The 19,617-nt window shown below is 40.9% G+C and overlaps 1 protein-coding gene across 11 annotated transcripts in view; it reads left to right on the top strand.

The window, feature by feature from the left end:
* Positions 1–1,260: 1,260 nt before the first annotated feature.
* The window catches only part of CLIP4 (CAP-Gly domain containing linker protein family member 4), a 28,439-nt gene continuing 10,082 nt past the window's right edge, over positions 1,261–19,617 (top strand). Inside the window, exons 1-12 of one of the 11 annotated variants that reach the window (XM_048935292.1) lie at positions 1,261–1,347; positions 1,604–1,637; positions 4,898–4,960; positions 6,103–6,287; positions 6,879–6,916; positions 9,642–9,788; positions 12,344–12,486; positions 13,351–13,444; positions 13,794–13,955; positions 16,256–16,374; positions 17,128–17,364; positions 19,311–19,446. In XM_048935292.1, the coding sequence (XP_048791249.1) occupies positions 4,952–4,960; positions 6,103–6,287; positions 6,879–6,916; positions 9,642–9,788; positions 12,344–12,486; positions 13,351–13,444; positions 13,794–13,955; positions 16,256–16,374; positions 17,128–17,364; positions 19,311–19,446 (1,270 nt within the window). In that variant the 5' untranslated portion in view covers positions 1,261–1,347; positions 1,604–1,637; positions 4,898–4,951. The other 10 variants (XM_048935293.1, XM_048935296.1, XM_048935299.1 and 7 more) reach the window with 10 other exon arrangements.

Genomic DNA, 19,617 nt, shown 5'->3' with positions numbered 1-19,617 from the left:
AACAAAAAAACCCACGGGTTTTCCTTCCTTGGGGTTTCTTGGAATAAAATGCTTATGTATTCTTCACAGGCACAAAAGTGACTTGCTTGCCTTTACTTCTTCCTCATCTGCCAGAGACTGGTTCTTTTAATGAATTAACTTCAAGAGTTAAAACTCTAAGGAAAAAAAAAAGGAAAATAAATAAACTAAAAAAAAATTAAAAACATAGACCCATTTCTAAAAAGAAGTTATTCAAACCACTTTAAAACCCCAAACAGGATTGTTCCTTTTGTTAGTTTGGCTATCACTTGCTGCATCTTCTTCTTGGAAAAACAACCTCCAGGATAACCTAACTTCCGAAAAAGAAGTTAAAGAAGCCAAAGCAGAAAGTGGAACCCTGTGACAAAGCAGAAGAGATCTCACCTGGTGTACTGTGCCCAAATGAAGAGTACTCAGTAGAGGAGAGATGTGGACCTGCTGGAGCACATCCAGAATTGGGCCACGAAAGTGATCCGAAGGATGGAAAAAGCTCCCCTGCAAAGTTAGGCTGAGAGAGCTGGGGCTGTGCAGCTGGAGAAGGGAAGGCTCCAGGGAGACTTGAGAGCGGCCTTTCAGTATCAAAAGTGGAGCTAAAATAAAGAAGGGAACATGCAGGACAAGAGGAAATGATTTCAAACTAAAAGAGGGGAGGATTTAGACTGGATATAAAGATGAAGATTTTTATGTTAAGGGTGGTGAGGCACTGGCACAGGTTGCCCAGAGAGGTGGTGGATGCCCTGCCCTTGGAGACGCTCAGTATCAGGCTGGACAGGGCTCTGAGCATCCTGATCTAACTGTAGGTGTCCCTATTCATGTTAGGGGAGTTATATCAGATGACTTATAAAGGACTCTTCCAACTCAAACCATTCTATGATTCTATATTGGATGATAATAGCACCGACTTCCTGTTTCCCTATTCAACATTCACGTTTGATGGATTCATCTTTTAATTTCAAAGAGTAGCTTTTCTACCAAAGTTATCAATTTCTCAGCGTCAGAAAAGATTGAAGACAAGAGTGGCTAAACCTATCTCTGGGGAGAAGCCTTCTGCTTCTCTCTAGCAATTTCTGTGTGATTGCAGGTAACTCATCTGCTTCCCCAAAATGTTTCCATACTGCCAAGCCTCTAAAACATTTTCAGACTTGAATGAGCTGCTTACATGACTCATTCCTTGGTGCTGTAGCAGATTGTTCTCCTGGAAAATAATTACTTTCTGTAGCCTCTTTATTCACATTTCTTCTGTTCAACAGGATTAGCAAACTTAACTTGTTTTACAAGGAAGAAGGCATGCCAGTGACTCCTAAGAAAATGTTTATTCCTTTCTCTCAGGTAATTTTTCTGGGACATATTAATTGCAATTAATATATGTGATGGCCATTTTCCTCAGTGCATTTCTGGATAACATCAGGTAATTATTTCTTGGCTCTGCTTCTTCCAAGTCATGTAGCTAATTCTCCAGATGCTTCTGCATCCCACCACCATGTGGCTTGCTCACAGTGGCTGATTTATGATGGTTACATATTTATTACTCTACAATTAATATTAACTAATATTAACTTACACTGTTTTATTTATTTATTTTTAGAGATTCTGAGTAATAGAAAACATGTTTGAACAAGGTAAGTGTTTTGTCCTAACTTTGTTGCTTGCACTTCTATGTAGTATAACCACTTCAATGTTCTGTTAAACTTATTAGCTTCTGTGAGAGAGAAGAAATTTTATGCCTGTTTCCAACCATTTATGAAACCGCATTTGTCATTGATATTCTTGTTACTAAGTAAATATATGTTGTGTTGAAAGTCTGAGGTATTTAAAGCAGAAACAAAAAGCTTTACCACATGGAAAATGCAGAATAAAATGCTTTGCCTCATGGCAATTTAACAGAAGAGATGGCAAGTGAAAACTGTGGTAGAAGAGATTACTGGTGAGGAGAGTGACAAGCAAGTATTTTTGACATTAAAGTAAAGAGATGAATTTGTTATCTGTTGTTCATGAGTGCTATGCATTGATGTAATTCCTGGTAGAGTTACTGTAGGAATACTTTGGCTTATAGTGCTACAATTTACAGAACAAAAATCGAAAGGCTGAGTCCACGTTGTTACCTGTGAACTTGCAGACTTGAGTCATTTTACAAGTGCCCCATGTGAACATAGGACTGTGTTTGAGGAACAGAGCCTAGGGGAGAAGCATGGTAAGATCATTAAGGATTAATAGAGACTTTCCCTTGAATGTTGGATTTAGTTTAAAATGCCTTTTCTCCTTTCATACCCTTTCTTCCACCTGTTAAAATTGGCAATATTTTCACTGCTGCTTGGTTGCATGGCACTCTTACAGGGAAGAACTTAAATATTCTTATATCCTGCCAGAAATAGCTGGTGCAGTAGATAATAAAAACCATACTAGTCTGCAAAGGGGCCTAGAAGCACTGTAAATGCAAGAACGAGGCCTGAGTCTGGATGGAGATGTATGGTAATTAGCCTTCAGAGATGTTGTCCATGAAGTAGCTGTGGGATGGATTTCAAGGCAGGATGATGGGAGAATCTGTTAATAGAAACTGAAATTTCAGTATGAAACAAATAATGTAGACTAAAAATTATGGAAGCAAGAAAAAAAGGATAATGGAGGCTGCAGGATTTAAAAGAGAAATGTGCATAAATGCTCCTTTCAGGTCTTAAAAGGTGAAGGTTTGCATTTGTGGATGACTTCTGAGAATTTTTGTTTACTGAGAGATTATGGAGGGCTTCAGTGATAATAACAATTTTAAAGAGTGGTGGTGGTGTTGTTTTCAATACCAGCAAATTGAATATAACCAGAGAGGTGTTCAAACTGTTGGTCTAGATATCACTAAACAAACAGGAAATTTAGAAGAAATATTAGTAGAAAATTAGAGGCACTTCTGTGGTTCAGCCCGTACAGGGGCTGCTAACTGCTCAGATGCCCCACGCGAATAAAGCAAAATCATATGGGACCTAACACTGCTCAAAGTCAGCAGTGATTTTGTAAGATACGTTTACACGTGTTCACTGCTTTTGAAAGGAGTATTCTGGTCACTTGATCATCATTACTCGTTGCTACAAATCACCCAGTATTTAAAAGACAGCTGTCTGGCAGATGTTCACTGCTGTTTTCAATGGTTAAGGCAGTGCCAGAATGTAAAAGTTAGAGCTAAGAATTGTGGGAAACAGAATAATGTTTCAAATACAGATTTCCAGAATTATGCAAATTTACATAATTAAAAGGAGACAGGCCCAGCCTCAGCGGTAGCTGCAACAGTTCTTACAAGTGGATGCAGGTTTGTGGTTGTGGAGCAGCGTCATGGAAAGCAAGTTTCTATCAGGTGACAGAATTTAACAGGCAGGCAGCTGGTTCTGTTACTTCTGCTGGGAGGTGGCTGTGTTGTTTTGGAAATGGATTTAGAGGTTAGGTTTAGAAGTGACTTGTATTCCTGAAAAAGTAATCCAGGCCACTGTAGAAAACAGTGGAGCTGTTAAGCTTTGTGCCTCTCCACAGTAGGTTTCCTTATCTAAAGTATCTCAGGTGTTCTCTGAACATCAAGATAAGCACGCTTATTGGCTTCCTCCTGTAGGGTGCCTCAAAGCATGAGCCACGTGTATACACAGCTTTCCTGTTAGGCACCTAACTGAGGGCAGCTCCTGCAGCATTCAGTGTCTTGCAAATGTGCTTGCTGCTCCACTATGCTCACTATTATTCTGATCTTTGCTCCAGAGTAGCTCTGCTGGAAGCTGAAGTCTTCCAAAGCTATTTAAATGACCCTTTTCCTCTGATGTGAACATTTGAGAAGGTGAAGGAAGTGGTTAGTAATGCCCTATTTCTGCTCAAGGAGAGAAATAAAAGCAAAATAGTACTTTACATTAAAAAAAAAAAAAAAAAAAGTTTTGTTCTTCATCATCTTCCTGATGTGGTGAGAGGGGTTGTAGTTCATTGTTTGAGCCATTACAGCTCTCCAGGTGCTCAGCAACTATACTGACCATGGCATCACAGAATGAGTCAGACAGGATAGGCTGGACAGAATTTTATTTAGACTCACATCCTGATATTGTGAAAATATTTTGTAAAGAGGCATAGAACTGGGCTTTATTTTTAATTTCCATTGTGGGGCTGGTAAGTGGAACTCAGGAAGTGCAGGCATTTTGTCAAGCAATGGTATCTGATCTCCCTTGTGGTTGCAGCCACAAGGACATAAGACATAAGGATTTATTCCAGGCTAAAATGTTTGGGTTTTTACCTTCACTGCTACAACCAGAAGGTTCTGATGAACCTGAGATGCTTGGCTAGATGCTGCCTGCTTTCACTTTCTAACAGAAAAGTATCCATGCCCAGTTTTATCCTCATATTCAGTGTTCACTTTGAATTCATACACCATTCTCCACAGTGTATGGCAGACAGCAACCATAATCATCTCTCCCACTTTTCATTTTGCTGCATTAAATAAGCCATGCTCTTGTGAGCCCCTAAAATAGACTGTTCTTTTCCTCAGCTCTGCTAGGAAATCATCTGTGAACATATGAGATGAGCTCCATCTTTGAGGGAAGGGCAGTCACAACTGGTTAGGATTTCCCATAGGAGACAGCAGAACTTGCTAACATGAACACAACTGGAAGTTATGCATCCTAAGGTAGCCATTTACTTTTTATGTGATTCCATTGTTACTGGCATCAGTGTTTCTTGAGTAACTGTTGACTACAGTCACATCTGTCTCTTAGTTGCTTTCATATAATGAGATAATCTCATAATAATAATAATCTCATAATAACAGTTATCTCATAAATGCATCCTTTCCTTAGCAGCAATTCTTGTCATTTCTTTTGTCTCATCAACTTAGTGTTGGTTTTTTTTTTTTTTTTTTTTCCCCTGCCAGAATCATTGAAGAGAAATATGAAACAAGAATTAGTTCCAAGAAGAACACCTCTGGATGTCATTGGTAACCTCCCCCAGCCTAATACATTCCATTCAGCTTTGCTCTGAGCACTGTTTCCCTCTGTGCTTGCACTTTACCCATGTTGATCTTTTGAATTCTAATCTGCTCCAGAATTGCTAATGATTTCCCTATCAAACTGCTGTCCATTATTTAGTATCTGCCCTAAAATTGTCTAGTGATGTTGTTGATGCCCTGTTCCTGGAAACTTTCAAGGTGAAGCTTGATAAGGCCCTGGACAACTTGACCTAACTGTGGTGTCCCTGCTTATTGCAGGGTAGTTAGAGTCATCTAGTCCAACTGTAAGGATTCTATGATTCTAATATCAAGCACCACACAAAACATGCAAGCTGGTATCAAGCTTATCTCACTTATATCTATGTATTTTGTTATACTTCAAACTCCTTCTTTAAGGTGCCCTTCTGGTGAGCGTAGCAGATGTGCATCTACCCAAGTTACAATTTTCTCTGCCCTCTTCCAAAGTAAGAAACCTAGCTAAGAAGTTTTTCCCTACATCTCTGGCATCACGTTTACTCCCACAGCCGCACTTCTCCCTGTTCTACTTGCAGTTTTCAAGTCTCTGGGAGCTGAGTAGTTTCCAGTTCTTGCCTTGCATGCTGCTTCATTTCAAGGTAATCTGCAGTTGTTTCCATTATTCATCTTGCCTCCACCACCGCAATTAAAATTATCACTGGAAAAACAAAACCAAAGGACTGGTTATAAACACCAGGTACATTTATGCCACAGTGACCCAGATGGGAATGTAAAATATAGCAGCATTTGTCTAAGTTATTTTCTATGATTCTTCCCCTCCAGTAGCCTGGGCTCCAGTTGTATGGAGTTGCATTTTCCATCACAGGACCTCTGTTTACTGATCTTTGGATCTACACCACTATTAGGTTTAGAGTATGGAGCACAGGGATTAGGTCCCTGCTTGCCCATGGATCCAGCTGCAGTGCACCTGCCTTTAATTTCCAGGACTGCTCTGAGCAGGGTGGGTGAGCAGGGCAGGTGCAGAGGATTAAGCATGCTGCTTCCCAGCCCTGCCCGCACCCAGCAGCGATGAGAGCTCCCACCTCCGCTGCAAGCTGCTTCCGGGTGAAACCGGTTTTCAACCTGTATTTAATGCTGCGCGTTTTATTCTACAGCCACGCAAGGATGTGCAGAACTGCCTACGCCGCTTAAGCAACGCGAAGCCCGTGCAGAGGAGCGCTGGGGCGAGCCGAGGGGGCGGCGCTGGAGCCGATAGGCGCACGGGACGGGGGCGGGCCGAGACCAGCGTCGCAACGGGTTCGGGGCCGGCGAACGCGGGTCGGCCCGGCCGCGCTTACAGGTACGGGGTGAGGGGGTGACGGCACGGGGGTGGGCACCGCGGGGCGGCGTGACCCGCTGTGCGGGGCTTCCCTCCGACGGCTCCGCGCCGCTCCGCGTGCCCTCTGCGGGAGCAGCGGGGCGCCGCCATGCGCGGGCAGGCAGCGCGGCGGAGGCCTGGCGCCCCGGGCTGCGGTTTTCTTCTTGCCCGCACGGACGTACATCAGCGGGTCGTTGTTCGTAGCTCTTGTCCAAAATGGCACCCACCTGCTGACCAGGCCTGCTGCTGGGCTCCCGGCACAGGTGTGTGCCATCGCTTCGAGTCCTTCAGAGCTTGGAGGTGTTGTGCGGTGCTTGCAGGGAAGCAGTTCGCTGCTGCTTTGCGATAAGGTTGGAAATGGTGCAATCTACACGAAAAAGTGGATCCAGTGTTACACAACTTACTGTTTTTTGGTTGTTTTTTTTTTGTTTTCTTTAAACCGTGGACGTCCTGTGTAAGATGTGGGTGTTAGAAAGCCTATGCTTGCCCTCAGCCTTGGCAGCAGCTCTGTATGTGCAGATGATGACTGTCAAATTCTCTTTTTTTCTAGTGATGTTTCTCTTTCATTTTCAGGTTGCATTTGGATCACAGCAACGTATGGCTGGCAGATAGTAAGTATGGCGCTCTCTGCTGCGCTAAGCTGCATCTAGCAGTATTTAATAATGCAGTGAAAAGGGAAAGTGGTATACTTTTTCACTGAGTATCTCTAACCCTTTCCTTCTGCCCTTATTGACTCTTCCATACTTGGATTTCTGGAAACTATTTCATTCCACTTCCCATCTGAGTCAGATGGGTCAGTGTATCTTGGCTGTTATTAATATCTCAGTGCTGTGCTTCTCTTTGGAACAGAAGTCATCACAAAGATGGTGTTTTTCCCCTTTTTCCATTTCTTAGAAATTGTCGTCAAACTTTTGCTTTCCTTTTGCCTTTCCAGGTGCGTGTGTGTCACGCTAACTGTTGTGATGCTCATGTACTTGAGCTTGCGGGCTCTGCAGGTAGTCACGGGTGCAGAACGTGTTGCCTCGACCCTTCATGTTTCAGTTCTGTATCATAAAATGGTAATATACTTCAAGATCCTAATAAAAATCTCACGGTGTAAACATGTAGGCCAGGGGCTGTTGGCGCTGGTGTGAGCATTTGAAGTCATTGTTAGTGGTGTTGTGTTGGCACATTCATTGTGGTGCTTGGGTCTTAGTGTAATCTGCCCAGCAACCCGGGTTGTTCCCCGGTGTGCTTTGCTCAGCTGTTTGTTTCATTTGTGTGGGATGGATTGTGTTCTTCCCTCTGGCCCTTCCATGTAAAAGATGACTTGGCCACTTGCAAAAGCACCGATTCTGTTCTGTTCAGTCTGTTTGTGTGCAATACACAGCACTGTTTGTACTACCTTTCAAATATCTCTGCTGATCTCTAGTTCCAGCTGATTTTGCAATCAAACGTTATGCATCTCACCTGTTAGGAGCTGCTCAGTCAGGTGTGGCTACTTTTGATTGTATTGCTTTTGTTTTTTCACTGTTGTACTGGCAGTGCTGTGTGGAAATCTTTTAATTCCTTTTTTTTTTTTCTGGCTTAATGGCTTAGTTGTTTTCTACATGCATGCACATTACTTATATGTTCTGTGAGAGTGTTGTATGTGCTTCCCATGGAAAAATGTTGTGGATTTGTACAGCTTTGTTTTGACCAGTCTGAACAAATATCAGAGGGTAGCAAGCGTATTTCACTGTTCCTTACAAACAACATGAAATTACCATCTTATGTTTTAAAAGACTTCCTAGTCCATTGTACAGGAAAGTCATTGCCATCAATTGCTGACAACGTTTATGATAATAATAAAACTATTCAAAATGTAAACTTTACATTGTTAGATGAAGACACCAATTGAAATAATTAGTGACAATTTTGGCCCTGTTGAATTGACTGCTGAAACCAATGCAATTTAATAATGTAGTTGGAAGAAATAGTCCTGTCGTACCCGGTGACCTCCCCCTTGATCTTTCTTTTGTGCCAGCATATGCATTTATTTGTACAGGTGTACACTGAGGAAGTTAGCTAGTAGGAGAAAAATGATCATTTGTCATCTGGGCCTCTTTTCCAAGCTGAGGAAACTTGGAGGTGAACTGTGCATGATGTGGAAGAAGAGAAAGAGATTTTATTTCCTTCAAGATTGGCAGCTGCAACCATTGCTAAAATGTTTTCTATGTTAGAGTATTGATTATGTGAGGTCCCAAATGGTGTTGCAAATTTATTTGGAAAAATGTGAGAATAAATGCGTTCACTTCATGTGTGTAAGAGGGATAAAACAAATCTTTAAAATCAAAGTAACAGAAAAACCACCACTTTTTCCTTCTCGTTTACTTGTGCATGGATAAAGTGTAATAAAACCAGGCATTCCTTGAATCTCCATTAATCCTTTCTTTCAAAGTGTTTAACAAATTCTGAAGCCTTAGAGGACTGGCATAGTGTTCTCCGAAAAGAAAACATAGGCTCGTTTAATAGGTGTGCTCCTTTTGCTTTACTTAGCTATGAAGTTTCAATATGCAGAAGTTCAGGATTTTCAGCTATGAGATTCAGTCTGTTTCATTCAGAAATACAATTTTTCTTCGTTTACTGCTGGATTTGCCCAAGTAGATGTCCTATGAGTGGTAGCCAGCTCTTCTCTTAGCAGGAAGGCAGTAAGTAGAATGCAGCATGGCCTGGTTGGAACACATTGCTAGAGCTTTGTGTGGCCATTTCATTTTTCTTTTCTCTCCTAGGTTGCTGTAAGGCTTGAAAACTTGGCTGGAAACAACAGCTGGGTGGGTGCTCCAACACAGCAGTAAGCGTGCTATTTTAATGCACAGAGAGGAGAAGCTGGGAAAGGAGGTGATGGAATCATGCATCCAGGAGTGAATCACTCAGTAATTAATCTTGCCGCATAAAGCTGCAGACAGTTCAAATCATGAGAATTAGAAGAGGAGGAAGCAGTAGCTGGGAGCGTGTTCTTGCTGATAGTGTGAGAGAAAGATACGTGCCAAGTGTGAGGAGAAGTATCTGATGCTTTAACCTTTTCCTGAAGTTGTAAAGCATCTAAATTTGTTTGTTATCACTTGTAGTTCCTAGTTACAATGTAATTTTCATACTGCCTGAGTGGGAAGCTGTGATGAAATTTCATGCTCTACGTTAATTACATGCGAGTCTAGAAGCTGGGTATCCTTGACACCGTGCTCCACTCACTTCCAAGAATTAATACATTTTATTAGTTTGCTAGAAGATGATATTTGTAGATCTGTTGCATTTTAATGTAACAGAACTAATTCAAAGGATTTCTAACAAGCTGTTCTTTTTTCCTTCCTCCTAAAGGGGCTTTCTGGAAGATGACCATAGAGGGTATTCCAGAACCTTCCTTTGAAGGAGATTCTTTCACTGAAAGAGATCGGTTTCTGTTTCCAAGCTCTGAAACATCTGTTACTTTTTCTGTTGCTGCAGCACCGATGCCTTCAGACTGTGGTACGTATGTTAACAGAATAAGAGTTTGTGGTGAACAGTGAGTAAATTGGAGTGATAAATATTGAGAAAAACTATTGACTCCTTATACTCTTTTCAGAAAAAAAATACTGATGAAAAATTGAGACTCGTGCTTTTCTCATGTTTTCTTATTACATATACTTTTAATATGTCTTTTAACTTTTACGGTTTCTTCTTTGTGCGTGGTTGGGTGTTTATAGATCTAGATGTAGAATTGGTTATCATATTAAAGTGCTGTATGGAAACTACTGAGTCACAGCCTGAACCTCTGATTGATCACCTGAGGGGAGCCATGAGTCAGCCAGAGGAGCACAGGTGAAGGCAATTCAGCTGTGCTGCTGGAAGGGGTGAAGCCTGGCTGCACCTCTCCTAGACCTATTTAAGAGCTGACTGCCAGTGGGGAAGGATCTCGTCTGGAGATCACCTCTGCTGGTGTTTTGTGGGTGAGCCCAGGACAGGGGTAAGCCTTCTATTGATTCTCTTTTGTTATCACAGTCTACTTTGCCTAACTCTCTGGTTTATTTCATAATTATAACATCCTAATATTTTTTGATTATACAGGTGCAAAATTGCATTAATGAAATTTCAGCCCTGGTTGTGTGTGCATCAAGCTTTTTCTCAGTGGGCTTTCGGTATTTAAACTGTTTCTGTTGGAAGGGTAGGATGTTTGTAGTGGTGAGGGCTGTCAGAATGGTTGTTAATGGGAAGCTATAGCACCTTCTGGTGACTGGCTTTTGGAAAAAATGTCCGATTGTCTTTAGGTGTTTATAATAATATTTAAAACAGGAAATATGATAGATTCAAATGTCCCTCTTCATAGGTAGCTACAATTATAATGTCTTCAAAATGGCATCTATATACCTTAAAAACTAAAGTTTTAAGGTATCTACATGACGTTATCATCTTACTGTAGAATTTTTGAAAGATTTTTCTGTATGGTGATGTTGGTTTCCTCTTGCAAGCACTGCAGCTGATTGGCTGTTAAGCACTTACAGTGGTTGCTGTTGATATATTCTCTTTTTTAGCCTTGCAGCCTGTTAGAGTTGATTACTGGTATGATTTGGTTCATGTAAATAGCTGGGAAACTTGGCAGAATAAGACTCATGCATGTCACGTAAGATGATTAATCTTGTTGGCTGGTCGTGTTTCCTTCATAGCTTTCAGCATGAGATACCAGAGGTCTACACAGGCTAAATATTAAACGAGAAAGCAGAAGATCTGTGTCAATGCATAGGGTGTCAGTTAAGAAGCAGCATGCTTTCTGTAGTGCGGGGAAAGGAGTGGTGTTATTTTTTTCATGGAGGTGAGATGCAAATGAAAAGTCGTGCTAAACGTCAGTGACGGCGTCTTTGTTATTCATTCTTGCTGAATCAAGGAAGTGCTGTTAGAGGAGCACTGAGCGCTCAGGAAGTGAGCTGCGCGTGTGCTCTTGTTTGTTAATCCCATCTAGAATTGTGGTGTGCTCTCTGAAGAAAGCTTAGGGTGGTTCATCCAGAGGGTAGCTTACACCACGTACACCCAGTCCTGTTTCAGGTGTCTGATGCTATATGTTAATTATCCTCTGTTAATTATCCATTCAGAGAGCATTTGATCTGTGGTTGGTGCAAGCTGATGTATGTTAACTTAAAACCTTTTTAGAAGGAAACTCTATGACAACTGCAGCAAGGGTGAAAGTTGAGTATTTTCCATTATTCCATCATTTGAAATGGCAGTAGGTTCTGCTTCCCTTCCTTCTCCTAACAGCTACTGCTAACCAGATTCTTCCTGAGTTGGAAGAAATTCCATCAGTTTAACAGTATAGTTTGTGTGTATGCACAGTTATATGCATGAAAGTAATGCGAAATACCATGCTTGAATAATAAGGTGTTTCCCGTGATTGAACTTTGGGTTGCCTGCAGCAATGTGAAGCTTAAAATCTTAAAGGTAGTTGGTTTTTTTTTCCTCTCTCACCTTGATTTGATAGCTTATTTTGTTTGTTACCCACAGTTGCTATTGGGTGAGATGGATACATTCATGACAGGAATAAAACGGAGGCTACTAACACCTCCCTGATTTGTACATGTGTATGTTTTGCTATGTTTTATGTCATTGTGATGGAAAGAGAAGGAAAAGGGGTTTTACAGCATGTGGAAAAATGGCATGTATATTTCATCACTTAACTGAGATATCAAGAGGCTTGCCTGTGCTTTGGGAGCAGCTTGATGTCAGCAGCATTGCCTAGCTTGAAACAAGGCTGAGCCATTATTGGCATAACCATTGCTCACCTCTGCTGGTCCTTACCTCTGCTGGTAATACCTCTGTATTTGGTCCCAATTTAAAACTTTCTAACTGATGAGCAAGACTTTAGTATAAATAGACCAGACATTAAAGAGCCTTATCTGAGCTAATCAGACATTCTGATTTTCTACTGGTTATTAATGGAGTAATCTCTCTTGTGTTCTTTGCCTCTGAGATTGAACACTATACATATTCTGGGAGAACATTAGAACTTCTAATTGTACATAAACCTTTTTTTTTTATTATTATTTTTTTTTAAGCAGAGTTTTCCTTCTTCGACCCCAATGACGCAGCGTGCCAGGAAATACTTTTCAACCCCAAAACGTCTGTTTCTGAATTGTTTGCTATCTTAAGGCAGTGGGTTCCACAGGTCCAGCAGAACATTGATATCATTGGAAACGAGGTGAGGTATAAATGAAAGCCCTCGGACACTTACAGCCTTAAATGTATGCTTCAATGACGCCAATTTAAAGCAGTTCATTCAAAAGTAGGACCGTTCCTGAATGCACATATAGGTTTTGCCTTCTCACAATTACTGGTTAGTGCCTTGTATCTCACATACTTTCTGTTTTTAATTGGAAAGGAGGAAAGGATTTGTTGATAATTCAGCATGTTTGGGTAGATGGTAGAAAATGAATGGTTCTTCTCATAATGGTTGTTTCTCAGAGGCCCTCAACCTTGGTGCTTCATTTTCTTATTTAAGAGTAATCATAAAATTGATACATGAAGTTTCACTGAAGCCTGACCTTAAGGGTGATGTTTCTATGGTCAAAATGAGGTAGAATCCAAAATATTTTTGAGACTTGCAGTAGGCTGCTTTCACAGGACCTGCTGTTTGTGTTCTATCCTGTATTCATATTTTTCTTCTGGATTACAGGCTTTAATGGGTAAAATTCTTCCTACCATAATATAACAAGTTTTCTAGGGGGGAAAATTAGTATTGAGAAACCAAATAATGGGAGGGTGGGACTTCTAAATGCTGCAGTTTTCCTGTTCAGTAAAATTGTTAATTTTTCAGCATACGTCATATATATCATTAGTAATAGTATAAGAAAGTTTTAGAAGTGTTAAATAATGAAAGTTAGCTATATTCAGATAATGCTATCTATTACATTTCTGCACGTTGCTCAGTTCTGCAGTTACAGTGTTGTCTAGGAAGCTTCTTTGTTATTAGCAAACAAAAAGAACCCATGTCTGAATTAACTTGCTAAGTAAGGCTAATGTCAGGGCTGTACCACAGCTAACGTGTTTTCTTCTTGTCCTTCAGATCATTAAAAGAGGTTGCAACGTGAATGACAGAGATGGACTGACTGATATGACTCTTCTGCATTACACTTGCAAATCAGGGGCTCATGGTATTGGTGAGTAAAGAAATGTCCTTATAGGTGTACAAGCCTAATTAATTCAGAAAGGTTTCTACCATTGAATATCACAGAATGTTTTCCTGCAGTAAACTGTAGTGCTTAGTTTTGGCTCCAGTGGCTGTCAGAAAGGAAGATACAGAACTGCAGTGTGGTTATGGCTGTGACAGTAGTGTAGGTACTTCAAACAGCAGTACTAGTTTAGAATCTGTTTAATACAGCAAACTTTGTTACAGGCTGAGGTACAAACTGTGAGCTAAGCTATGTTTTGTTTTACACATAAATATGTGCATATTTCTGAGGGCCTGGAAACAAATCTGATGCATGTTTCAAAACAATTGCCTTGCAGGTGATGTTGAAACCGCGGTAAAATTTGCAATGCAGCTTATTGATCTGGGTGCTGATAGCAGCTTACGCAGCCGTTGGACAAATATGAATGCCTTGCATTATGCTGCTTACTTTGATGTTCCAGAACTTATTAGTGTTATTTTGAAAAATGCAAAGCCAAAAGGTAGGTGGTGTTACTGCTGTTTCATGTAGTTGTTTGTATTTTGTTCACTTGTGCTTTGTATGAAGTGATAGAGGAGTATCTAAGAAACAAAAGCAAATAGGTTAAATCTAAAAACTTCATATGAACTAGCAGTGTGCTCTTGCAGCTTGGGAAGCAAATGGTATCCTGGGCTCCCTCAGAAAAGGGGTGGCCAGCAGGGACAGGGAGGTGATTGTTCCTCTCTACTCTGCCCTTGTGAGGCCCCGTCTGGAGTACTGCATCCAGGTCTGGGGCCCCCAACAAGAGAAAGACAGGGAGCTGTTGGAGACGGTCCAAAGGAGGGCCACGAAGACTATTAGAGGGCTGGAGCACCTACCCTACGAAGACAGGCTGAGGGAGCCTTCCAGTACCTAAAGGGAGCCTACAAACAGGAGGGGAGTCAACTCTTTGAAAGGGTAGATAATATCAGGACAAAGGGAAGTGGTTTCAAGTTGAAGGAGGGAAGATGAAGGCTGGATATCAGGGGGAACTTCTTTACCAAGAGAGTGGTGGGTAGTGGAACAGGCTGCCCAGAGAGGCTGTGAATGCCCCATCCCTGGAGGTTCAAGGCCAGGTTGGATGGGGCCCTGGGCAGCCTGGTCTAGTCTTAGATATGGACGTTGGCAACCCTGCCTGTTGTAGGGAGGTTGGAGCTTGATGGCCCTTGAGGTTCCCTTCCAACCCAAGCCATTTTATGATTCTGTGATTCTAAGTTGTTTGAGAAATAAGAGAATGGACACAGAAAATGAAAGTGTGGGTGTTGTGGCAAGTCCCTGGGGTTTTTAAAATGCCTTACTCATTGGGAAGTGTGTTTGAAGTGCTGGGAGAATGGTAAAGGAAGAGGTGGGGGTCTTACAAGCTGTGACAAACTAATGACTGAAGCAGCTTTGACTTGCTTGTTTTTCCCCACATTTCCACTATGTGGAAGTTTATATCTAAGGAAAAGCTTGACTTCAGTGTTTGGCATAAATAAATACATACTTTTTAAGAAGATGAAATGCCTCTTCGGTGTTCTTATCAAATGTGGAAGCTTCACTATTTGAATACTACTACACAGCTTCTACCAGACTTTAAACTTGTGGTATTTTAACATTTGACAGATAAAAGGCAGCTTCACATACGTATCTGTGGTTATGACTGCAAAAAGGAATACAGTCTTTTTTTTTTCATGCATGTGCAAATTAAATTAAAAAAATGTATTTGGAGCATTTTAAAAATGGTTGAACTTTAATATCTTTCATCTTTTTAAAGTCAGTCCATATTTCTTAGGATGTATCAAGTTCATATACAGATCATTTAAATATGGATAAGTATGCTAATATTTACATCTTACGTGCCCTAAAAGTATTAATTTGGTATAAATGTATTAGGATATTGATAAAATCAGGGTGAATTTAGTTTGTTAGTTTGTGGACAGGATTAGTGTTTTTTGGGACAGACTGCAGCTGTAGAATAACAAAAGTATCCCACAGCTCTTAGGAGGAAAGTTTTGGGTCCCTCATCAGTGTTTCAGATTGGCTCACTGTTGCAAATATGCTTGTCACTTGGTTTGTGGATGAAATCAGCTGGCATTTTGAATGGTTATATACGTAACTGACTTAAGCTGACACCTCTCTTGTATAGTTCAGGAGAAGTACCCAAGATTAACTTACAGCGTGTTGAAAGATATACAGGGAAAAATTAATGCCAGTATGTATCACGAGCCTCATCTGATGCAGTGCTGTGTTTTCTGAGCTGTCTGTGCCAAACCCTTCTGAGTGCAGTTCTTTGGAAACAGGAATGACAAAAAATTGCTAGCTCACGCTTAATTCTTGGCCAGTGTAAATTCGTTTGTGTAAAGCAGAGGTAGAAGCAGTTTTCCATTGCCCTGTTACCTGCTCACAAAGGAAGGCACCTGGTTGAAGATGCATCTTGTTTAAACACTTCAAGTCAAGTAAAATATAGTATCAGAGAAATATGGACATACATGCAAACCTGATGTTACTTGTTAATGTTGTCCCTGTAGGTCGGGTATCTCAAATACCAACAGTTTTGCACTTAAGTCTTCAGAATTATGAAGTAAATGAAAGTAAAGGCTCATCTTTCAAATTAACTCATGGTCTGAATCAGCATTTCAGATAAGGTTGATACTCTGTAGAATTGTTTCTTGTATGTATTCACTACGTAGCTCATTTTGTTTCTGTATAAATGTTAATATAAATTATAAAACTGTGCCCTCTCGGGAAATCTTTAGGGTGGAAAGTACAAGTAACACACGTACCTCATGTGACATTTAATTGCAGATGTGGATGCTACCTGCAGTGATTTTGATTTTGGAACAGCTTTGCATATTGCTGCATTTAACCTATGTACAGGAGCTGTCAAATGTTTGTTGGAACATGGAGCAAATCCTGCCTTTAGGGTAAGGTGTTAGGTTGTATGCAACTCAGTAATTATTTGTTTATGTGGGGGAATATAGCTGGAAAAATGGAACAGTCTGTCCAGGTTTGGTTAGCTAAATATCTATTATGTGAAGAGAGAGCACCTCTTGTTTGTAACTTATAGGGGATGATTTTTGTATGCTTTGTCATATTGTGTGTTGAAGTTTGTTTTTTCCATGTCCATGTGTAGTTCAGTAGTTCAAGTAGACTTCCATTTTTGGTGCTTTAACTCGAATTTGTGTCTTGCATCAGTTGTGATGGCAGAGGTGGATCTTTTCAGAAATACAGAGGTGAAGCATGTGGCCTCTGGAAACTCACTGTATTACTTAGTAGTTTACTTGGTCAGCAGAATAACTGATAACAAAGAAACATCAGCTGCTCTGCTTACTAACCATAGAGTAGACCTGATGGAGGTAAAATGCTACTATATGCAGGCCTCCAGTCCTGTATGTATTGTAAAGTGTAGCTGGTATCTCAGTTCTCCATTTTCAAATTCATTTTTATGGGATGTTGTAACTGTCAAAAATCATTACATGATATATCATCTGATGGCATGAAATCTTTTGAGGCAGCATTGTTCAGCAAGTTCTATGTGATATGCAGTCTAGATATCTTTGAAAATGCTTTTTCATATCCAGGTGCTTTCTTTCCCACGTGCCCAGAGTACTGGTAATGTTCTTAAGATTAAGAATTTGTTATGCTATTAAATGCTGTGTTACATTATGCTTTTATAGAATGACAAAGGGCAGATCCCAGTGGATGTGGTTCCCGATCCAGTAGATATGCCACTGGAAATGGCAGATGCAGCAGCCAGTGCAAAAGAAATCAAGCAGATATTGCTGGATGCGATGCCTCTGTCATGTGACATCTCAAAAGCCATGATTGCAAACTATGATCATATCACAGGCAAGGCCATGCTTTTATCGCTTGGCCTGAAGCTGGGAGATCGTGTCGTTATTGCAGGACAGAAGGTATGATGAGTAACTTGGTAAGTGTGCAGATGACACTGAGCTGTGCTGGGTGCACTGCTGGGAAGGGATGTCATCTAGGGAACTGGGAAGTCTTGAGGGGTTGGCCCAAATAAACCTCATAGAGTTCAACAAGGTCAAGTGCAAGGTCCTGCACCTAGGTCAGCACGGATTGAGAGCAGCTGTGTGGGGGAAGGGCTTTTGGAGCAGCAGTGGGTGGAGAAACTCATCGTGAACTGGCAACGTGTGCTTGCAACCTAGAAAGCCGGCTGTATCCTGGGCAGCATCAGTGTGACCAGCAGGGCAAAGAAGGGGATCGTCCCTTTCTGTTCTGCCTTCATGAGGACCCATGTGGAGTACTGCATCCAGGCCTGGGTCCTCCAGGGCAAGAAAGGTGTGGAGCTGTTGGAGTGGGTCCAGAGGAGGCCATAAGGGTGCTTAGAGGGCTGGAGCAACACTTCTGCAAAGAAGGGGTGAGGGCTTGTCAATGGCTTAAGGGCTGGTTTGGCTGGTCTTGTTTAGCATGAAGAGAAGACTCCTCATTGCATCCTTCCAGTACTTAACAGGAGGGACGCTGACTTTTTATGTGGTCTGATAATGCTAGGAAAAAGGGGAATGGTTTTAAATGAAAAAAAGGGAGGTTTGGATGAGATGGTAGGAGGAAATTTTTCATTGTGAGGGTGATGAGTCACTGGAACAGACTGTCCAGAGAGTGGATACCCTGTTGCTGCAGGCATTGGATGGGCCTTGGTCTCTGATCTAATGGGTGACAAACCTGCCCATAGCAGGAGGGCTGGAACGAGGTAATTCTTAAGATCCCTTGCAACCTAAGCCTTTTTGTGACTCTGTACTATACTCAGAACTTACAGCCAGTTGGTTTATTTATTCCTTTGGAGGTGTATTTTGAATCTGAGTGTCTGAAACCCCTTCTGGAAGGTCTGAACTCTGGATGGCAGTAAGGATCTGCTTATGGAAAGTAATGACCTGAGTGTATTTGGAAAGCTGTTTTGACATGAAACGTCTACATCTGTGAAAAATTTTGAGTCTCTTGTATTACATCAGCACAGTTCATTATTTATTAACATTTCTGGTGTTACATCAGAATGATAGTAATATTCATTGCTTAGCATTCATTTGTGAATTAACCCTACCAGCTTCCAGAAGGCAGAAAAAAAACCACCATCAGTTCTGCTGAACTTAGGATAACCCAGTTTCATTGGTGCAATGCAGCTGAAATCTTTGAAGCAGTGCTTTGCTAAAGGGATTGGTGTGCTGTTCTGTGGAAGTAGAAGAACAAGCTTTTAAGAAGCTTGTTAGACACTATTTAAAAATGGATTTGAAAAACTGAACTTTGTAGTTAATGTTCATACTTCTTATTTGGATATCAACAGCTCTGAAATGATTGGAGAATATTAGTACTCTTTTTTTTAAAGATTTAAAATATATTTTTGTTAAACACTGAATGTATTTGTGAGCAAAATGTTATGTTTGTGTATGTGTGTGTATATGAAGTTCCAAAAAATAAATAAAGGAACTTTAAATCTAGCATTTCCATGGAATCTTCAATTCAGCAAGTTTTCCAGTCAGGCTTCTAGTACTGTTCTTGTGGGAGGCACTGAAAGTAGAACTAGGTAGGCACGTGCCTTGCTGGGTTTGAGTTGTACTGTGCAATAGTGCTTACTGTTGAATTCCTTTCTGTTACATGATCTGTCAATAACAGCTGCTTCTGCTCAACAGACACACATGACTGATAGGTATTGGAAAGTGCAGTGGCTGGCATTGAAAGATAAGAATGTCAGTCATCGAGGGAGATCGTTGTGTTTGTATTTCTCTAGCTGTTCTGAATAAAAGCTTGGTAATTACCAGCTCTGTCTTTCCTAAGCTATAGTAGATTGTTCTGAACCATGCATTTTTAACAGTATCTTTTCTGTGTTTTGCTTATGCTTTAGGTTGGTACGTTAAGATTTTGTGGCACAACAGAATTTGCCAGTGGGCAGTGGGCTGGCATAGAGCTGGATGAAGCAGAGGGAAAGAACAATGGGAGTGTTGGAAAAGTCCAGTACTTCAAGTGTGCACCAAAACGTGGTATAACCTTTATTTTCATTTCTGAAATTCTCTTATAACACAAATTAAAAAAGTATTGGAAGAAATGAACCTTTTGGGGGAATAGATAGATCTGGGTGTGGTTTCACTGTTCTGTTTGAGTTAGTCCTTGCACCCTGCAAGTGCTTCAACAGCAGAACAAGCCACATTTGT

The sequence above is a fragment of the Lagopus muta genome, chromosome 2, assembly GCF_023343835.1.
Source record: "Lagopus muta isolate bLagMut1 chromosome 2, bLagMut1 primary, whole genome shotgun sequence".
Lineage (NCBI taxonomy): Eukaryota > Metazoa > Chordata > Aves > Galliformes > Phasianidae > Lagopus > Lagopus muta.
This window is presented reverse-complemented; position numbering and strand designations above follow the sequence as displayed.